The following is a 19123-nucleotide window of genomic DNA, read 5'->3' on the forward strand; positions in this document are numbered from 1 at the left end:
AACACTGGATTAAACCCAGATCTTTGTGCGTAGGGGTGAATGTGTGCATTGTTCAGCATTCGTTCCATAATCTATTCTGTTTTGCTTTTCTTGCCCGAAGTAGGAAGGGTATGCACAGACGTGGGTCCTGTGCTCACTGCACCACTGGATTCAAGCTGCCCTGGCTGATGAGAGGTGATACCTCAAAACCGGTCCTAGGATGCTTGTTTGTGGTCTGGGGAGGGCCTGGCAGTTTGAGCTGGACTGTTCCCACAGGGAGGAGGGTCAAGACTGATTAGCATATGGCTGGGTCCAAACTGGTGTGGCATGGTGAGCAAAAAAAAGATGGATTAAACTCAGATCTTTGTGAATGGGGATGAATGTTTGTGTTGTTCAGCATTTTGTCCACCATCTGTTCTTTTAACTTCTTAAAAGTGGCATTTTCAGACTAGTAACTAAAACTCTGACTTTACCATTAAAGAGGAGTTAAAATTACAATGAATTTGAGTGCAAACAGCATTTCTTTGTCTGGTCCTAAACTGTAGTTAACACTTATTAACTGTAATAAGGTAGGTAACCCAGTGTTAGCCTGTGGAAGAATTTGCCTTATAACAGTGAAAAATGACTTTAAGAGTGTTTCCCTACCAGGACACGTAAAACGCACACACACATGTCCAATTTTTTAAATCCCATGCACCCTGCCCCATAAGCCTTTAGGACCTACTTTATGGATGACTTAAAAGTTTTAAGAAGGATGACAGGTCTGGCAAATGGTTTATTTTGCCAGGTCGAAATGGCAGTTCACAACTGCACTACAGGCTGCAATGACAGGCCTGAGACATGTTTAAATGGCTATTCTAGTAGGTGGCACAGTGAATGCTGCAGCCCACTACTAGCACTTAATTTACAGGCTTTGGGTATTTGTAGTACCATCCACTAGGTGCCTGTAAGTCCACTAAAGGTGTCAGCTAGGTGTAGGCCAATGTTACTATGTTTTAGGGAGAAAGCATAGGCACTTATCACTGGGTCGCACAGGCCAAGTGTTCAGTGTCCTAATGGCAACTAAAACAAACTTCGCAAAACCAGGGTCGAAGGCAAAACGTTTAAGGGAATACTGTACCTAGGATGTCAGGTCTAACAAGACACTTGAACACAAATAAAAGGATTAGAACATGCTATAAAAAAAATCCATGATACAGAGTGGTTGTATACTTATATTTTGTTGCATATTTGTAGGGTCTCAGAAAAGATCCTTTGCTAACTTTAGGTATTACATCAATTCAGCTGGATATAATGCAGACCACCTACCTAGGTGTTGACAATCCACACTATATGCAATGAAGCAAATGTGAACCGAAGAAGATGCTGATGTGGAAGGGCAACACATGAGCAAACCATTCAGAGACACACTTTTGACAACACTGATAAGGCATGAAGAACAGTGTGGTTATTTCTGCAATTCTGGGTGCCACAAAAAGAATAATATAATGAGCCTAGCACAGTATGTCATGTCTCAGTATCTTTCCTGTTACATTTCAGTAGATTTGACCCACTGAAATGTACAGGAGAGAAAAATTTGGATGTGCAAGGTTTATTACACCATTTGTAGTTGTGACCACTGCACAAACAGGTGTTTACACAGAAGGTACAATTTGAGAAGGCACCTGTAATTGAGGACTGAGTAGTAGCGTTCTCCTCTGTTGCACAGCACAATAATAGTTCTAGTGCTTGCTGTGTGATACTAGGCTAAACACCACATCGTACCAACATAACATGCTGATTTTGAAGGCTCAACCTGTAAATCACTACATTTATAAACTAATGCTGGTTGCACGGGAATACACTATGTCACATTGCTCTCTTGTATCTATAATGGGCAGACCCGCTACAGGCCTCATCATTAATCCAGTACCCATGAATGTAACCACTGCACCCACCATTTGGACAAGAGTGGAATGTAACCAACTGCTGACAGTCACAGAAAGGATGACTGTAATGCAGTCTATCCTGACAGATTACTGACCCCACCGCTCCCTCCCATGCCTGTTTAGGTCAACATGCCTCCTTGACATCATCTAATGATATTCACAGAAAGAACATTTATAGTGCAGTCTACTCTGGCAGATCTGTGCCACCCCACCCCCAAATGCCTGCTCAGGTCCACAAGACCTCTGAATGGGTAACACTACACTTTAACCATCAAGGTAGTTTAAAAATACAAGGATGCCATAGACTGACTTGCACAGCTGATCAAAGCTGCCAGCATAGTGCTAACCAACAAATGGGTGTCTATCTCTCACACCTGATTTATAACAATGCTAAGCACTGTGTTCCATGACACAATAAGTGCTTATCAGTGGTCACCTCGAACGATATAGACACACTTCCTACATAAATTCAAAACAAGGATAGCACCCTTCCAAAAAAAAAACACCTTACCTGTTTACTATATTACCCGTGCAAGTAAGCACTCAATGCCCCACAGAGGAATAGTAAGAACTAAATAAATATTAGAGTATATTATGCTCAATACCTTAATCTGTATCACAGCACAAGTACTTCCAGGAGCCACGCTTTCTTGGAGCTCCAGCAAGATTGACTCAGTCAGTTTCTCTTCCAGCACAGGCACAGCCACCATACCATCTGGCTGTTTCTGCACCCTGTAATTGCTCGCCAGGACCCCACATCTATCCAAATACTCCCTGCAGAGGGAAAGAGAGAATAGTTTTTAGAACTTGGCAGTCTTTAAACATGCCACTATTGTCTAACTTTATCTATTAAAAGACTACAGTGAGAGAGCGATTGCTTAAAGGGTATCTTATATAAAAAAAATTCAAAGACTCTCCTTGACCAAGCCACTTCACCGGCCTCATAATCAAGGGAGTTTCAAGAAATCAAAAACACGCCTTACTTAGGATATATCTCTAATCACACCCAGCATGCAAAGTGAGCAACCCGTCCCTCCTTGGAAATGTTCCTTTCTTCCATTCCTCCTGCTCCTTCCATTTATTCATCCATCTATCTGAACATCCTTTCATCTTTTTCTCCTATTTAGTGCCCAATCCATACTGTTTTTGCATCCATCCATCATTTCAAATATACATTCATCCTTTTAACCATTGACCCATCAGTAAATTCATTCATCCCTTTGTCTTCTCTCTACCTATTTACTCTACATCTACCGTCCTTCTATGCATTCTCCCTTTCACTCTGCTATCCACCTTTCAACCCTTACATCTACCCATTCTTTGACGGTTCGATCCTAACATTTGCCCTTTTTGTCTTCCTTCCTTTCATGCTTCCTTCTTTTCTGTCGCCCTAACTACTCCTGTACTTTTTTCTCCATTCTTTTTACCCATATTTCTATCATCCTTGTTTTTTCTTTCTTACCTTTCTCTCATGCATGTTTTTCCATTTGAGATTTGGAATTCTCCCAGTGAATGAACTCAAGATTAGGTGGCAGACGAGCAATATATAACCTTTCTGTCCTACATGTTTGTCCTTCACTGAAACCGTGGAACATTTTATGTTTTTTGTCCCTGTTTTGCAAAGCCTCAGAGTAAGTGGATAGCCCTAGTGTGCCGGTGATTGTCTCTGCTGCGTTACACAGAGACGAGGCGCATTATATAATTTGAAAATGCCAGCGCCATGAACACTGGCTCCAGACCATCCAACAGTAGAGCTCCAGCACCGTCCATGTACTTAACCCCGGATGGCTCACCGCCTGCCCCTTTGCATGTCTGAAGAACACCCTAGGCCTGTTGGCCTGCTGTAACTGTGCCTTCTCCTCTCGCTGCACACCAGATCCACCAACAGCACAACCTTCAAGAACCAGACCCAACCACTTCAGATGCATCCTACTCAACACCCGCTCCCCCAAAAGACACGCCATGGAAATCAGGGACCTGCTTCACTCCATCTCCCCCAACATCACCTTCTTTACGGAAACCTGGTTGAACTCCACCTCAACCCCGGATATCGCAACCGCCATCCCAGAGGGCTACAAAATCATCCACAAGGACCTCATCAACCAATTGAGAGGAGGCATTGGACAAAAAACACCCTCTGCTTCACAACTAGCTCCGACAACCCTTCACATGACAAAGAACACTTCCAGATCCAGACCAACCTGAACACCACCCTCTGTAGCACACTCATCTACAGACCTTTCCGGACCCTGCCCCGCCCTACAGCGAAGCCATAGTCTACTTCATCGCTCACCACGCTCTCTCCTCAAAGGACTACATCCTCCTCGGCGACCTCAACTACCACCTGGGCAACCTTGGTGACCACAACACCTCTTCCCTACTGGAGAACCTAACCACCATCGGACTCAAAGAACTGGTCACAACTCTAACCCAATCAGCAGGACCCCATTGTCTCCGCAAGCAACAACATCGCTGTCAGCCACACCTCCGAGCTACACTGGACCGCCCACCAAACCTACCGTACGCCACCACACCCAAGTCATTGAGAAAGCGATCAACACCCAACTCTCCAAGTTCATCTAAATGAACCACATCCTCTCCTAAGCAGGCTTCAGAAGCAGCCACAGCACCAAGACCGCTCTCCCTGCCATTATCCTCTTGAACCTCTCCGCCACCTGTGACACGGTCTCCCACCACACCCTCTGCTCAAGACTCCATGACGCTGGTAATCGCGACAAAGCCCTAGAATGGATCCGCTCCTTTCTCACCCACCGAACACAGTGAGTTAGACTTCCACCGTTCAACTCAGAACCCACAGAGATCAGCTGCGGAGTGCCTCAGGGATCTTCCATGAGTCCCACCCTCTTCAACATCTACATGGTCCTGCTTGCAGCCATTCTCAAAAGCCATGGATCCAACATTATCTCGTACGCCAACACCCAGCTGATTCTCTCCCTCACAGATGAGCCCACAACCGCCAAGAATAACTTCAACAATGGGATGAAGGAAGTCACCACCTGGATGAAGGACAGCTGCCTCAAGCTTAACTCAGACAAGACCGAAGTCCTCATCCTGGGCTCCACCACCTCCACCTGGGATGACTCCTGGTAGCGCGCAGTGCTCGGAAACTCCCCCCCCAACACTCTCGCACCACGCACAAAACCTCAGCATCATCCTGGACTCCTCACTCTCAATGAACCACCAATTCAATGCCATTTCATGCTCCTGCTTTTATAGGCTCTGCCTGCTTCGAAAGATCTTCAAGTAGATCCCCACCGAATCCAGGAAAATGGTCACCCATGCGCTCGTCTGCAGCAGACTCAACTATGGCAATGCACTCTACGCCAGCATCACCCAGAAACTCCTACAGAATCTGCAGAAGATCCAAAACGCCTCAGCCAAACTCATCCTGAACATCCCAAGCTGCAGTCACAGCACCGACCACTTGAGAAACCTCCACTGGCTACCTATAAAAAAAAAAGAATTACCATCAAGCTTCTCACCCATGCCTACAAAGTCCTCCACAACGCCAGTCCTGTATTCCTCAACCACCACCTCTCCTTCTACACTCCCATCAGACACCTCCGCTCCGCCCACTGGCCCTGGCCACCATCCCACAGATCCGCAAGACCACAGCTGGAGGAAAATCCTTCGGCTACCTCGCTTCGAAGATCTAGAGCTCCTTGCCTCTGCATCTCAGGCAATCACCATCTCTGCCGCAATTCAGGAAGGACTTTAAGACCTGGTGAGTAGTCCCGCTCTATAAGAACCCTGATTGACTAATTGAAAGCGCCCACTGTGGCTATACTGTCGTGCTGGAACAGGTCAAAGACAAAAGTTCAGGCCAATCATGATGGAAAGAAGGCTGGATACAGTCCTAGGGCAGACCAATTGAAGATTTACTTTCCCATGTTTGTGCAAAGAGTCCAGTTTGCATTCCATTTTTCACATCAAAATACTAGCCCACCAGATAGACCAATCATCTCCGGGTGCGGTTCAATTTTGGAACCCATCGGCCGCTATATTGATTTCTTCATCAAGGACTTTGTGCCTACTACACAATGTTACGTTAGGGACAGCATGCACTTGATTAGCTAAATTAAAAACATTACTGTTGATTTTAATACATGCCTTCTCTGCACACTGGACATAGAATCCCTGTATATGAATATCCCTCAGGCAGAGGGGATAGAGGCACTTCGCCAAACCTTTGAGTAGCTCACATGGCCTCACACAGTTCCTAATTTCATTGTTGCGCTTCTGCATTTGACCCTCACAAGAAAGTTCTTCCAATTCAATGGTCTTTTCTACCAGCAGATCAAAGAAACATCTCTGGGCACAGTTTATGCCCCTAAATTTGCTATATGGTTAATGGATAATTTGGAGACTGCTACCATCCTGACAGACACTAATCCATTTCACAACAATAGAGTGACCTGGAAGAGATATATTGACAACATTTTCCTTATCTGGAGAGGAAGTACGACTGCTCTCACCTCATTTGTGGCCTGGCTTAACAGTAATTGTCAAGTCTTCAAATTCACTTTTCAATACAGCAGAGAGGACCTACCTTTCCTAGACCTAATGATCAGAACACCCAATGGTACATTATATACAATACTATACAGGAAGCCAACAGAAAGCAACACTCTTCTAGCCTATGCCAGTCACCATCCCAGGGCACTTTGTGATTCCCTTCCACACTCCCAATTTCTCGGGATTAAAATAAACTGTTTTTCAAACTAGATTTCCTCAGGGAAGCAGAAACTCTAAAAACTAAATTGCTAGTAAGAGGATACCTGTGCAAACTGATTACTAGATCCATAAAGAGAGTGTGGTAAAGCCCAAGGGAGTCATTGTTGATTCCTAGAATAAGTGACGAATCTGGCAACATGGTGTGCGTGACCACTTTTTCAAACATTTCTAACCAAGTTAAGAAAGCCATTTCATACCATTTTAATGTTCTTAATGCAGGTGATTTAACCACTGAATGCCCCATTTTTGCATTCCACGAAAATAAGAACATCAAAGACCATCTAGTGAGAACCTGCCTACCCTCTTCCAGGACAACTTGCACTTCACATGAGATGTGAGGCATCACCCCTTTGTTGGGCCACAGAAAATACAGTAATTGCAGTGTGGGAGAGTTCACAATTGGCACAAAGGAATTTGTATATGAAAATGAAATAAACGACTCTCACACTTCACCAGCTGCAACACTGAAAAAGTAATCTAAGCGATTTTCTGCCCCTGTAGCCTTGTTTATGTGGGGCAAACAACACAGAAAGTGAGAATTAGAATATGCCAGCACAGAAGTCGACTGAGATGCAAAGTGGCACAGGCACCTTTGGTGGAACATTTTGAAACATTGGGCCACAGCGTAAATGACATGCAATGGCAGATTACGATGCACTAAAAATGATAGAACATGGAGGTGACCTCATAGCGAGTCTTACCAAAGAGAAACTGAAATGGATCCTGAAAACAGACACTCTCCATAGTGGCCTCAACAAACTATAGAACAGGACCTCTCTCATATGAATTACCTGTAAGACTGTTACATTATACCTGCAATACTGTGCACTTCTCTATGTCTACAAAAGAAATCTGAGTTTGGTGTACTGTTAACACTTTAAGGGAATGACAGAAGTAGTAAGATATTGTTTACTCGTATGCATGTCTCATTGTGAGCACTTTCCCCAGGTAGTTATGGTGGGTACATGTAAAATCTTCTTAGTAATTGGGCCTTCTACTAGTTTAACTATGTACCCATGGTACATGGAATACTAGGCTGGTGCTACTACTTGCAAGGCTCATGTAACTACTAGAAAATTATGTTTTTTGCATATTAGAAAACAGTTTTTAGCATATTTTACTTTCATCCAACTAATTTGGTCATGCAACAGCAATACATGGCATATTAGGCTGATGGTTCTTTACTTGCAAGATCCATGAGATTATTAGGAATTTTCCCCTTGTTTGCATGTTATATTTCTGTTCAATTTAACTGTCAATGGTTTTCTTTTGCATACTTTGTTTCTGTTTAATATAATTTTCTACATAATGTGGCTTGCTACATTACTAAACTGACAACAGATTTTCTGTCAATAGGTCTGTTTTGGGAACTGTATTCTTTATATCCTCTCCGCTTATTACACTTTTGACTTCATCATCAGCTGCCTCCATTACAGCCGCCGCTTAATGTTAATACGTTCAGGACTTTTTATCTTTAGTCCCTCTTCTATTTCTATTCCCTACTTACTTGCATGCAGTCATCATATCGGTTTGATTGCCTGTTTGATGAGGTCCCTCATGATGCACCACAGTAAGCTCTTGTGCTTAATTTTGCATGTGTGGCATCTTAGCTCTATTCTATTAACCAGTTGATGCCCTTCTTATTGGTAAGTCTTCTGGTATGTTTATTTGCAGGGAAGCCCTCTTTTTCCTGCCCACCATGCTCCCGACACAGCACTAGCTCTGGGCACGATCCGCCACGTTTTCCATCATGTTTGACACTAAGGTTCTTGTTTATTAGGCATGTGCAGCACTGACATGATGTCTATAATTCTTTCCCGTAGAGCACTGACTACCTTGTTTAATACTTCTACCCCCCTGTTGTTTTGTTTCACCGTGTCTGCATTTAGTTGGCTACAAGTCTCTTGCAATAAAGTATATCCAGGTTATATAATAACCATCTGGTCTGTTACAGTACTGGACATTAAAGCTTTGTGCTTACCTCCATCGAGCAGGTAGGTGGAGCAATGCAACCATTTCTTTTTTTGGTATTTTATTATTATCTAGAGTGCACCAGTCATGCCTCAATTATTGTACACTCTTTTGATTGGCTTAATTATGGTCTCTATTAGACCGGGAATCCTTGGTGTGGTCTCCCCTGTCTTTTTTTTACTCTGCTTCGCATGTTTTGACTGTTTTTGTTACTCTGCGCTTTTTACCATTGCTGACCAGTGCTAATGAGCAAGTGCTCCTTGTGTAAATTGTATGTGTTATTGGCTTTTAGATGATTGGTTCATTTGATTTACTAGTAAGTCTCTAGTAAAGTGCACTAGAGGTGCCCAGGGCCTGTAAATCAAATGCTACTAGTGGGCCTGAAGCACTGGTTGTGCCACCCACATGAGTTGCCCTGTAAACATGGCTCAGACTTGACACTGCAGTGTCTGTGTGTGCAGTTTTAAACTGCCAATTCGACCTGACAAGTGTACCCACTTGCCAGGCCCAAACCTTCACTTTTTATACATACAGGGCACCCCTAAGGTAGGCCCTATGTAGCCCCATGGGCAGGGTGCAGTGTATGTTAAAGGTGGGACATGAACTGATGTGTTTTATATGTCCTAATGGTGAAATACTGCTAATTTCGGGTTTCACTGTTGCAAGGCCAATCTCTCTAATAGGTTAACATGGGGGCTGCCTTGAAATATATTTTAAGTGCAGTTTCCCCTTGGGAGCCGATTGAGATAGTTTGGGGTCTCTGACCTCACAATTCAAAAAGACATCTTTTGGTAAAGTTGGTTTATAAATTGACAGTTTGAAAATGGCACTTTTAGAAAGTCTGCATTTTCTTGCTTAAAGCATTTTGTGACTCTGCCTGCTTGTGTACACCCTGTCTGTGTGTTTCTGACAGTTGGGCTGTTTGTGGATCTACAGTAGACAGTGACACAAAGGAAGCCGGGGTATAGCCTGTATATCCTGATGGGCCATCTGAGCTAGAGTGGAGGGAGGAGTGGTCACTTACACCTGAATGGGCTGTGCCTGCCCTCACACAATGCGGCCTCTTAACCTCCTGGGTGTGTGTCTGGGGGCAGGCCTTGGCAAGCAGGATTTTGTGAACAACAGACTTTTCTTTGAAGTTTGCCTACTTCAAAGGCAGAAAGAGGTATAAGTAGTGGACCCAAAACACCAAATTTTCAGATTACTTCTGGAACCAAGAGGAACCTCTGCCAAGGAGCAGAGCTGAAGAGCTGGAGGGGGAATACTGCCCCTTTCCCTGTGACCTTGCTTTACTAGGTTGGCCTGCAGTTTCTGCTTCTGCCTGAAAGAGGACAAAGACTGGACTTTGTGGTATATTCCTGCTTGTGAAGAATCTCTAAGGGCTTGGACTGAGCTTGCCATCTGTTTTGAAGCCTCAGGGCTATCAAAGAATGCCTCTGCCAGCACCTGGACTCTCTGCTGCGACTCCTGCCCTGCCAAGTGGTGCCCTATCCAGTCCCTGGGCCCTTGAAAGGTGAAGCTGATAGAACAAGGACTGAAATCCACGCAGAGGAAGTCTTGCGGGGAACATTTCGACGCACCACCTGTAATGCAGCTGTAAAAATGATGCACCACTCTCTTCAAGGCTGAAATCGCCGCAACATCTGCATCACGGCTGGGAAATCCACATATCACCTGCATCGCGGCTGGAGAAATGACGCAACACCCGCTTGCGGCTGCTCGAAACAAAGCAAACCCCATGCAGCATGGTTTTTCATCACAGTACGGCTGAATTTCTCACCCACCATCACTGGGCGTCAAAATCAACATAAACCTGCGCGTATCCGAGATGCCCAGTTTGGAAAACGACGCATGGCCTCACTTGCGCATCACTGACTTTATCGACGCACGCTCACCCGGGCGGCTTTATTTTTTATGCAAACCAGGTACTTTGTGTAACAACAACATTTCCATTGTTTTCTATGGAGTAAGACTATTTATATTTTACAAATTCATATCTTGACTTGTGTATGTTGGATTTTTGTCGTTTTGTTTTTGTTTGATTTAGATAAATATTGCCTATTTTTCTACATTGGTGTGGTGTCCATGTTGTAGTGTTTTCATTGTATTACTGTGTGTGTTGGTACAAATAACTCACGCATTGCCTTTGAGATTAGCCTGACTGCTTGTGCCTCGCTACCAAGGGAGTGAGCAGGGGTTGTTTTAAGAGTGTAACTCCCTTTCCCTGAATAGTGTAAGGGTCCCTGATTGGACAGAGTGCAAAATGACTGCCATAAAGGGACCCCATTTGTAACATTGGTGATCAGCAGTGAGTGTAGAACTTATATTTGTACTTGACATACAATAATTAAGAGTACACTACTGTTTTCAGTGCAGACCATTATGTGACCACATACTATTTGGATGTTTCTCTTTTTGGACTTTTCCTACTTCCATTTTTTTCAGATTTTTGAACTGCTCTTGGGAACTCTTTGTTCTTTTTGGGACTTTGCATTTTTGAGTGAACCTTGCCAATATGCCTCAATCCTGGATGCACCAGATGTGGCTACAAAGACTGTTTTTGAGTTGGAGAAACTGGTGGAGTACACAGTGGCTTAACTAAAGCGGTTTTGTAAGGATCTTGCCTGCCAAATCAAGAGCTCTGCCAGGAAGGAGGAGCTACAAAAGGCCTGGGTGGCAGCCAAGGAGGCTGGGGGCAGCAAAGGAGGAGGATGAGGGTGAAGAGGCGCAGAGTGTTCATAATATAGTGGATGTACATGTTCTGCCTGGGGGAGAGGGTCTCCAGGGCAGGTATCATTGTGTCATCCAAGGGTCTGACTCCTGAGGAGTTGCAGGACAGACAGGCAGATAGGGTTCACCAGTTGGAGTTAGTGAAGCTTAAAATGAAGACGGAAGAGAGAAGGTTGCCCATAGAGGAGAAAATGATGCTCTTGGCTCATGAGCTCGGTTTAGGGGAACTCGATCAGAGGAGCTAGTCTAGCAGAGATTGTGGCAGGAGTACCTCAGTGCAGCCTGAGAGGAGGGTACACATTCCTAAAAATACGGTGAAGGATTACAAGAGGAAGAATGACACCTATCTGTGATCCAAGGGGTATGAGTCTTCTCTCCACATGAACATGGTCCCTGAAGCACTCTGGGGGTGGATCTGTGGAAGCACTTTGAGGTAGAGGGGTGGGGCACTGACATCTTTAGGGGGTCCTCAGGGGCTCACCTACTCCATCATGAAGTATGCCCTATTCACCAGATATTGTCTTACTCCTGAGTAGTACAAGTAAAAGTTTAGGTCCTATAAGAAAAGGGATTCCCAAACTTGGTTGGTGTGTGTAGACTCTTTTTGCAGGTCACTGGATGGTTGGGTGAAGGGAAGAAAGGTAACAATTTATGAGGGGCTTTACAACTTAACTGCTTGCCATCACTTGTACTGTCTTTGTTTTCCAGAGCTGCACCAGCAACTAACTGACAGCAAGCTGACTGACCCCAGAAAGCTTGCTCAGGTAGTGGACCAGGGTCCAGAAGAGGTATGGGGGAGACCATGTCAAGGGTGGGCATGGTCCCCATCAGGAGAAGTGTGGGGTAAGGGATCAGGGGCCCCAACCTAGTTCCCAGGGGACAGATTTCCAGCCCCCAGATTAAAAGAAACCATGGATTTCTATAGGGAAACCTACAGAGAGCGGTCCCTGCAAGTGCTATGCATGTGATCAGGTGGGTCACATGGGGGGATCCCAAATGTCCCAAGGGGACATAGGCACCGATTGGTGCTCAATCACAGGGCTTGGCCAGTGTAGCTCTTGATGAGGAGTTGGTTCCAGATGGATGGGAGCCAGCTGAGATGACCCTTGTCTCACTAGGGGACAGTGAGATGGTCCAGAGGATCCTTCTTCCTGAGAACACTAAAAGGTACAGGCAATGGGTGACCATCAATGGACAGGGGGTGGAGGCTCTGAAAGACACAGAAGACACTGGTACCACTGTGAGAAGTCACTTGGTGTCTGAGGTGCAGGTAGTTCCCCATGCACTTCACCAAGTAGTTGCAGTAGACAACTCAGAGCACCTGTGCAATATGGCGCAGGGTTCCTTTGAGTGGGGGGGGGGGGGCAGGTTCTTGGAGGGTAGCTTTGATTCCAACCATGTCTGTAGACTGTCTGCTTGGCAATGACCTGGAGTATTCCCCTTGGGAATGGGTGGAACACAGGTCTCATTTGGAGATGTTGGGTCTGCCTGGGTGGGTGGGTGCGTGTGTCCACCTGGTCAATGGCAACCCGTCATGGTGATCAGGAGGCCCTAAAACCTGAAAGAGTGGCCCAGGTGTCTGCCAGAAGGAGGAAGGGAAAGGGGCGCAGGAAATCTGCTCCAGAAGTTGCAAAGGTCCGGGAGGAGGCTGAACCTGAGGTGGGAGGCCCCGGAGCCTAGTGGGGGAGCTCCTAGAGCTGACTCAGTGGCAGCAGGAAGGGAGACCCACCAGGGAGGCATTCTGTGAGGCACTGAAAACATGCCTTACTCTGGAGGGTTTGCGGCAACAGGCTGCAGACCAGGCGTCGGGCAAGGAGTCTAGTTCACACGTGACATACTGGGAGGACGGCCTCCTATATAGTGAGCTTAAGGTTGCTGGGCCTGGTGCAGCCCGTGTGCTGGTGGTACCCCAGTGCTTCAGAGCCTTCCTACTGGGTCTGCCTCATGATGTGCCTTTAGCTGGATATTTGGGGCAAGACAAAACCTTTGAGAGGCTTGTCACCCACTTTTACCTGCCCCAAATGCGCAGGCACTCAGATGCGCACTGTAGGTCTTGCCAAACCCGTCAGGCAAGTGGCAAGCTGTGGGGGGTGGGGGGGGGATGTAAGGCTTCCCTCCAACCTTTTCCTGTTGTCAGCACCCCCTTTGAAAGGGTTGGTATTGACATTGTGGGGCCTCTGAATCCCAAGACAACCATAGGCAACAGGTTTATTCTGGTCATGGTGCACCATGCCACCAGGTACCCAAAGCCATTCCTTTGAGATCAATCACTGCCCCTGTGGTGGGGCGTGCATTGATGGGGGTTTTTACCCACATAGAGTTCCCCAAGGAGGTGGTATCTGATAGGGGTACCAACTTCATATCTACATATATGAAGTCTTTGTGGAAGGAGTGTGGGTAACCTACAAGTATACAACTCCTTACCACCCCAAGGAAACGGTCTGGTTGAGAGATTCAACCACACCTTGAAGGGCATATGGGCCTGTCAGAGCCCTTGAGGTGTAAGTGGGATGTCTTCTTGCCATTCCTTTAGTTCACCCACAGGGAGGTGCCACAAAAGATTTACTAGTAAATCCCTAGTAAAGTACACTAGATGTAGCCAAGGCCTGTAAACCAAATGCTACTAGTGGGCCTGCAGCACTGGTTGTGCCACCCACATGAGTAGCCCTGTAAAGATGGCTCAGACCTGCCATTGCAGTGTCAGTGTGTACAGTTTTAAACTGCCAATTCGACCTGATAAGTGTACTCACTTGCCAGGCCCAAACCTTCCCTTTCTATACATGTAAGGCACCGCCAAGGAAGGCCCTAGGTAGCCCCATGGGCAGGGTACAGTGTATGTTAAAGGTGAGACATGCACTAATGTGTTTTATATGTCCTAACAGTGAAATACTGCTAAATCTGATTTTTACTGTTGCAGGAGCTATCTCTCTCATAGGTTAACATGGGGACTCCCTTTAAATATTTTTGAAGTGCAGTTTCCCATTGGGAACAGATAAAGATATAGAGTTTGTGTCTCTGAACTCACAATTTAAAAATACATCTTTTGGTAAAGTTTTTTTTAATTTGTCAGTTTGAAAATACCACTTTTAGAAAGCGAGCATGCTCTTGCTTAAACCATTTTGTGAGTCTGCCTGCTTGTGTACTTCCTTTCTGGGTCAGACTGACTGTTGGGCTGTTTGTAAATCTCCACTAGACAGTGACACAAAGGAAGCCGGGTGTAGCCTGTATACCCCATGGGCCATCTGGGCTAGAGTGGAAGGAAGAGCGGCCACTTACACCTGAAAGGGCTGTGCCTGAACTCACACAATGCAGTCTCCAACCCCCTGGTGTGTGTCTGGGGCCAGACCTGGGCAAGTCAGGATCTTGTGAAAAACAGAGACTTTCCTTTGAAGTTTGCCTACTTCAAAGGCAGAAAGATATATAAGTATTGGACCCAAAACCCCAGATTTTCAGAGTACTTATGGAACCAAGAGAAACCTCTGCCAAGGAGAAGAGATGAAGAGCTGGAGGAGGAGTACTGCCCAATTGCCTGTGACTGTGCTTTCCTGGGTTGGCTTGCAGTTGCTGCTTCTGCCTGAAAGAGGACAAAGACTGTACTTTGTGGTATATTCCTGGTTGATGCTTGTGAAACATCTCCAAGGCTTGGACTGAACTTGCCTCCTGTTTTGAAGTCTCAGGGCCATCAAAGACTTCCTCTACCAGCACCTGAACTCTCTGCTGAAACCCCTGCCCTGCCAAGTGGTGCCCTATCTAGTCCCTGGGCCCTTGAAAGGTGAAGCTGGTAGAGCACGGACTGAAATCCACTCACAGGAAGCCGTGCGGGGAAAATTTTGACGCACCACCTGCAACGCTGTAAAAACGACATGCCACCCACTTTGAGGCTGAAATCGACGCACCACCTGCATTCGACTAGGAAACTGACGCATCACATGCATCACGGCTGGAGAAACAACGCAACGCTCGCTTGCCACTGCTGAAAACGACGCAAACTCCACACACTGCAGTTTTCCATCACCGTGCAGCCGGATTTCTCATGCATCGTCGCTGGGCGTCAAAATCAACGTAAACCTATGCGGACCCAAGGTGCTCCGACCAGAAAACGATGCACAGCCCCTCTTGCGAGTGAGAAAACGACGCATCGCTGACTTTTTCAAAGCTCGCTCGCCTGGGCAGCTTGATTTTTTATGCAAACCAGGAACTTTGTGTAACTACATAATTTCCATTGTTTTCTAGGGAATAAGACTCTTTTGTTTTAAAAATTAATATCTTGACTTGTGTATGTTGGATTTATCATCACTCTAAGGAAGACATCTAACGCAGCCAGATGTACTGATATAAAAAAGGTCCTTTAGCAGAGAAAAAAAGACTAGACAGCCTACATCCAAAAAACTTTGCACACATGCATCTGTGCATGGTAAATACACCTGATCTCTCTATCTCTAAATTTGCAGCCATCAGAAATCTCTTCTAACCAGAACATCCAACAGCACCAAGAGAAACAACACCAAGGGCCAGATGTACGACTGTTAGTGTTTGCGACTTTTTAGCGACTTGCAAACTGAGTCGCAAACGATGATGTACAACAGTGTCTGAGATACTGTTTGCGATTCCCAAATGAGTCGCAAGAGACCTGCCTTATTAATATTCATGAGGCAGGTCGCAATTTGTGACTCATTAGGAATGGCCGGCACTCACAGGGATGGTGGCCTGCAAGGGTCAGCAGACCACCATGTCTGTGACTGCTTTTCAAATAAGCTAACCACAAATGTTCCTAGAGGAATTACTTTAGTACAGTTTGTATTGCTTTCCAATGGTAAAAAAAAATCCAATCTCCAATAAAAGGAAACAAACATATGCACTGTTCAAATAAAGTGTACTGACAGCAGATTAACTTCCAAGAAATTATGTATACACACAAATGTATGTCCAATAATCATCAACACTGTACATGCCCCCATCTAGGTCACATACAATCTTAATTAATGACTTAGGGAGTAATTGTAAGTCCCTTCTTGACAGAGGCCCATATATTAATTTGCAGTCCAATCCAAGCAAAGTCTTGGTATTTCACAACGGTGTGCCAATGAGGAGGAGTTGCTTTTTAAATAAAGAAGATTTTTTTTAAATGAAACCCATTTTGCAAAGGAAAACAGGATGCATTTCAAAAATAAAATTGAAACGTTTTCTTTTCATTTTTTCTTTTCTTTTTATTTCTTTTTATTCATTTTTAAGAGTGGAAAAGTGTTGGTGCCCCCATTCACAAAGGCGTTAGTGAAAGGTTTACCACCAATTTGAAATTGGTGGTTGTAGGAGGCTGGACTGGCTTGTAGTGAGTACCAAGGGGTACTTGCACCTTGCACCAGGCCCAGTTATCCCTTATTAGTGTATAGGGTGTCTAGCAGCTTAGGCTGATAGATAATGGTAGCTTAGCAGAGCAGCTTAGGCTGAACTAGGAGACGTGTGAAGCTACTACAGTACCACTTAGTGTCATATGCACAATATCATAAGAAAACACAATACACAGTTATACTAAAAATAAAGGTACTTTATTTTTATGACAATATGCCAAAGTATCTTAGAGTGTACCCTCAGTGAGAGGATAGGAAATATACACAAGATATATATACACAATAGCAAAAATATGCAGTATAGTCTTAGAAAACAGTGCAAACAATGTATAGTTACAATAGATTGCAATGGGGAAACATAGGGATAGGGGCAACACAAACCATACACTCCAAAAGTGGAATGCGAACCACGAATGGACCCCAAACCTATGTGACCTTGTAGAGGGTCGCTGGGACTATTAGAAAATAGTGAGAGTTAGAAAAATAACCCTCCCCAAGACCCTGAAAAGTGAGTGCAAAGTGCACTAAAGTTCCCCTAAAGACAAAGAAGTCGTGTTAGAGGAATAATGCAGGAAAGACACAAACCAGCAATGCAACAACTGTGGATTTCCAATCTCGGGTACCTGTGGAACAAGGGGACCAAGTCCAAAAGTCACAAGCAAGTCGGAGATGGGCAGATGCCCAGGAAATGCGAGCTGCGGGTGCAAAGAAGCTTCTACTGGACAGAAGAAGCTGAGGTTTCTGCAGGAACGAAAAGGGCTAGAGACTTCCCCTTTGGTGGACGGATCCCTCTTGCCTTGGAGAGTCGTGCAGAAGTGTTTTCCCGCCGGAAGGACGCCAACAAGCCTTGCTAGTCGCAAATCGTGCGTTTGGCGTTTTTGGACGCTGCTGGGGCCCAGGAGGTCGCAAATTGGACCTGAAGAGAGAGGGGACGTCGAGCAAGACAAAGAGCCCTCACTGAAGCAGGTAGCACCCGGAGAAGTGCCAGAAACAGGCACTACGAGGATGCGTGAAACGGTGCTCGCCGAAGTTGCACAAAGGAGTCCCACGTCGCCGGAGACCAACTTAGAAAGTCGTGCAATGCAGGTTAGAGTGCCGTGGACCCAGGCTTGGCTGTGCACAAAGGATTTCCGCCGGAAGTGCACAGGGGCCGGAGTAGCTGCAAAGTCGCGGTTCCCAGCAATGCAGCCCAGCGAGGTGAGGCAAGGACTTACCTCCACCAAACTTGGACTGAAGAGTCACTGGACTGTGGGGGTCACTTGGACAGAGTCGCTGGATTCGAGGGACCTCGCTCGTCGTGCTGAGAGGAGACCCAAGGGACCGGTAATGCAGCTTTTTGGTGCCTGCGGTTGCAGGGGGAAGATTCCGTCGACCCACAGGAGATTTCTTCGGAGCTTCTGGTGCAGAGAGGAGGCAGACTACCCCCACAGCATGCACAAGCAGGAAAACAGTCGAGAAGGCGGCAGGATCAGCGTTACAGAGTTGCAGTAGTCGTCTTTGCTACTATGTTGCAGGTTTGCAGGCTTCCAGCGCGGTCAGCAGTCGATTCCTTATCAGAAGGTGAAGAGAGAGATGCAGAGGAACTCGGTTGAGCTCATGCATTCGTTATCTAAAGTTTCCCCAGAGGCAGAGACCCTAAATAGCCAGAAAAGAGGGTTTGGCTACCTAGGAGAGAGGATAGGCTAGCAACACCTGAAGGAGCCTATCACAAGGAGTCTCTGACGTCACCTGGTGGCACTGGCCACTCAGAGCAGTCCAGTGTGCCAGCAGCACCTCTGTTTCCAAGATGGCAGAGGTCTGGAGCACACTGGAGGAGCTCTGGACACCTCCCAGGGGAGGTGCAGGTCAGGGGAGTGGTCACTCCCCTTTCCTTTGTCCAGTTTCGCGCCAGAGCAGGGGCTAAGGGGTCCCTGAACCGGTGTAGACTGGCTTATGCAGAATTGGGCACATCTGTGCCCAACAAAGCATTTCCAGAGGCTGGGGGAGGCTACTCCTCCCCTGCCTTCACACCATTTTCCAAAGGGAGAGGGTGTCACACCCTCTCTCAGAGGAAGTTCTTTGTTCTGCCATCCTGGGCCAGGCCTGGCTGGACCCCAGGAGGGCAGCTGCCTGTCTGAGGGGTTGGCAGCAGCAGCAGCTGCAGTGAAACCCCAGGAAGGGCAGTTTGGCAGTACCAGGGTCTGTGCTACAGACCACTGGGATCATGGGATTGTGCCAACTATGCCAGGATGGCATAGAGGGGGCAATTCCATGATCATAGACATGTTACATGGCCATATTCGGAGTTACCATTGTGAAGCTACATATAGGTAGTGACCTATATGTAGTGCACGCGTGTAATGGTGTCCCCGCACTCACAAAGTTCAGGGAATTGGCTCTGAACAATGTGGGGGCACCTTGGCTAGTGCCAGG

The 19123-nt window shown here is 46.1% G+C and overlaps 1 protein-coding gene across 2 annotated transcripts in view; it reads right to left on the reverse strand.

The window, feature by feature from the left end:
• TRMT12 (tRNA methyltransferase 12 homolog) overlaps nt 1-19123 on the reverse strand; it is a 200304-nt gene that overhangs the window by 165057 nt on the left and 16124 nt on the right. For both annotated transcript variants that reach the window (XM_069213269.1, XM_069213260.1), the window contains one exon: nt 2513-2681. In XM_069213269.1, the coding sequence (XP_069069370.1) occupies nt 2513-2681 (169 nt within the window). The remainder of the gene's footprint in view (nt 1-2512; nt 2682-19123) is intronic.

The sequence above is a fragment of the Pleurodeles waltl genome, chromosome 2_1 (genome assembly GCF_031143425.1).
Source record: "Pleurodeles waltl isolate 20211129_DDA chromosome 2_1, aPleWal1.hap1.20221129, whole genome shotgun sequence".
Lineage (NCBI taxonomy): Eukaryota > Metazoa > Chordata > Amphibia > Caudata > Salamandridae > Pleurodeles > Pleurodeles waltl.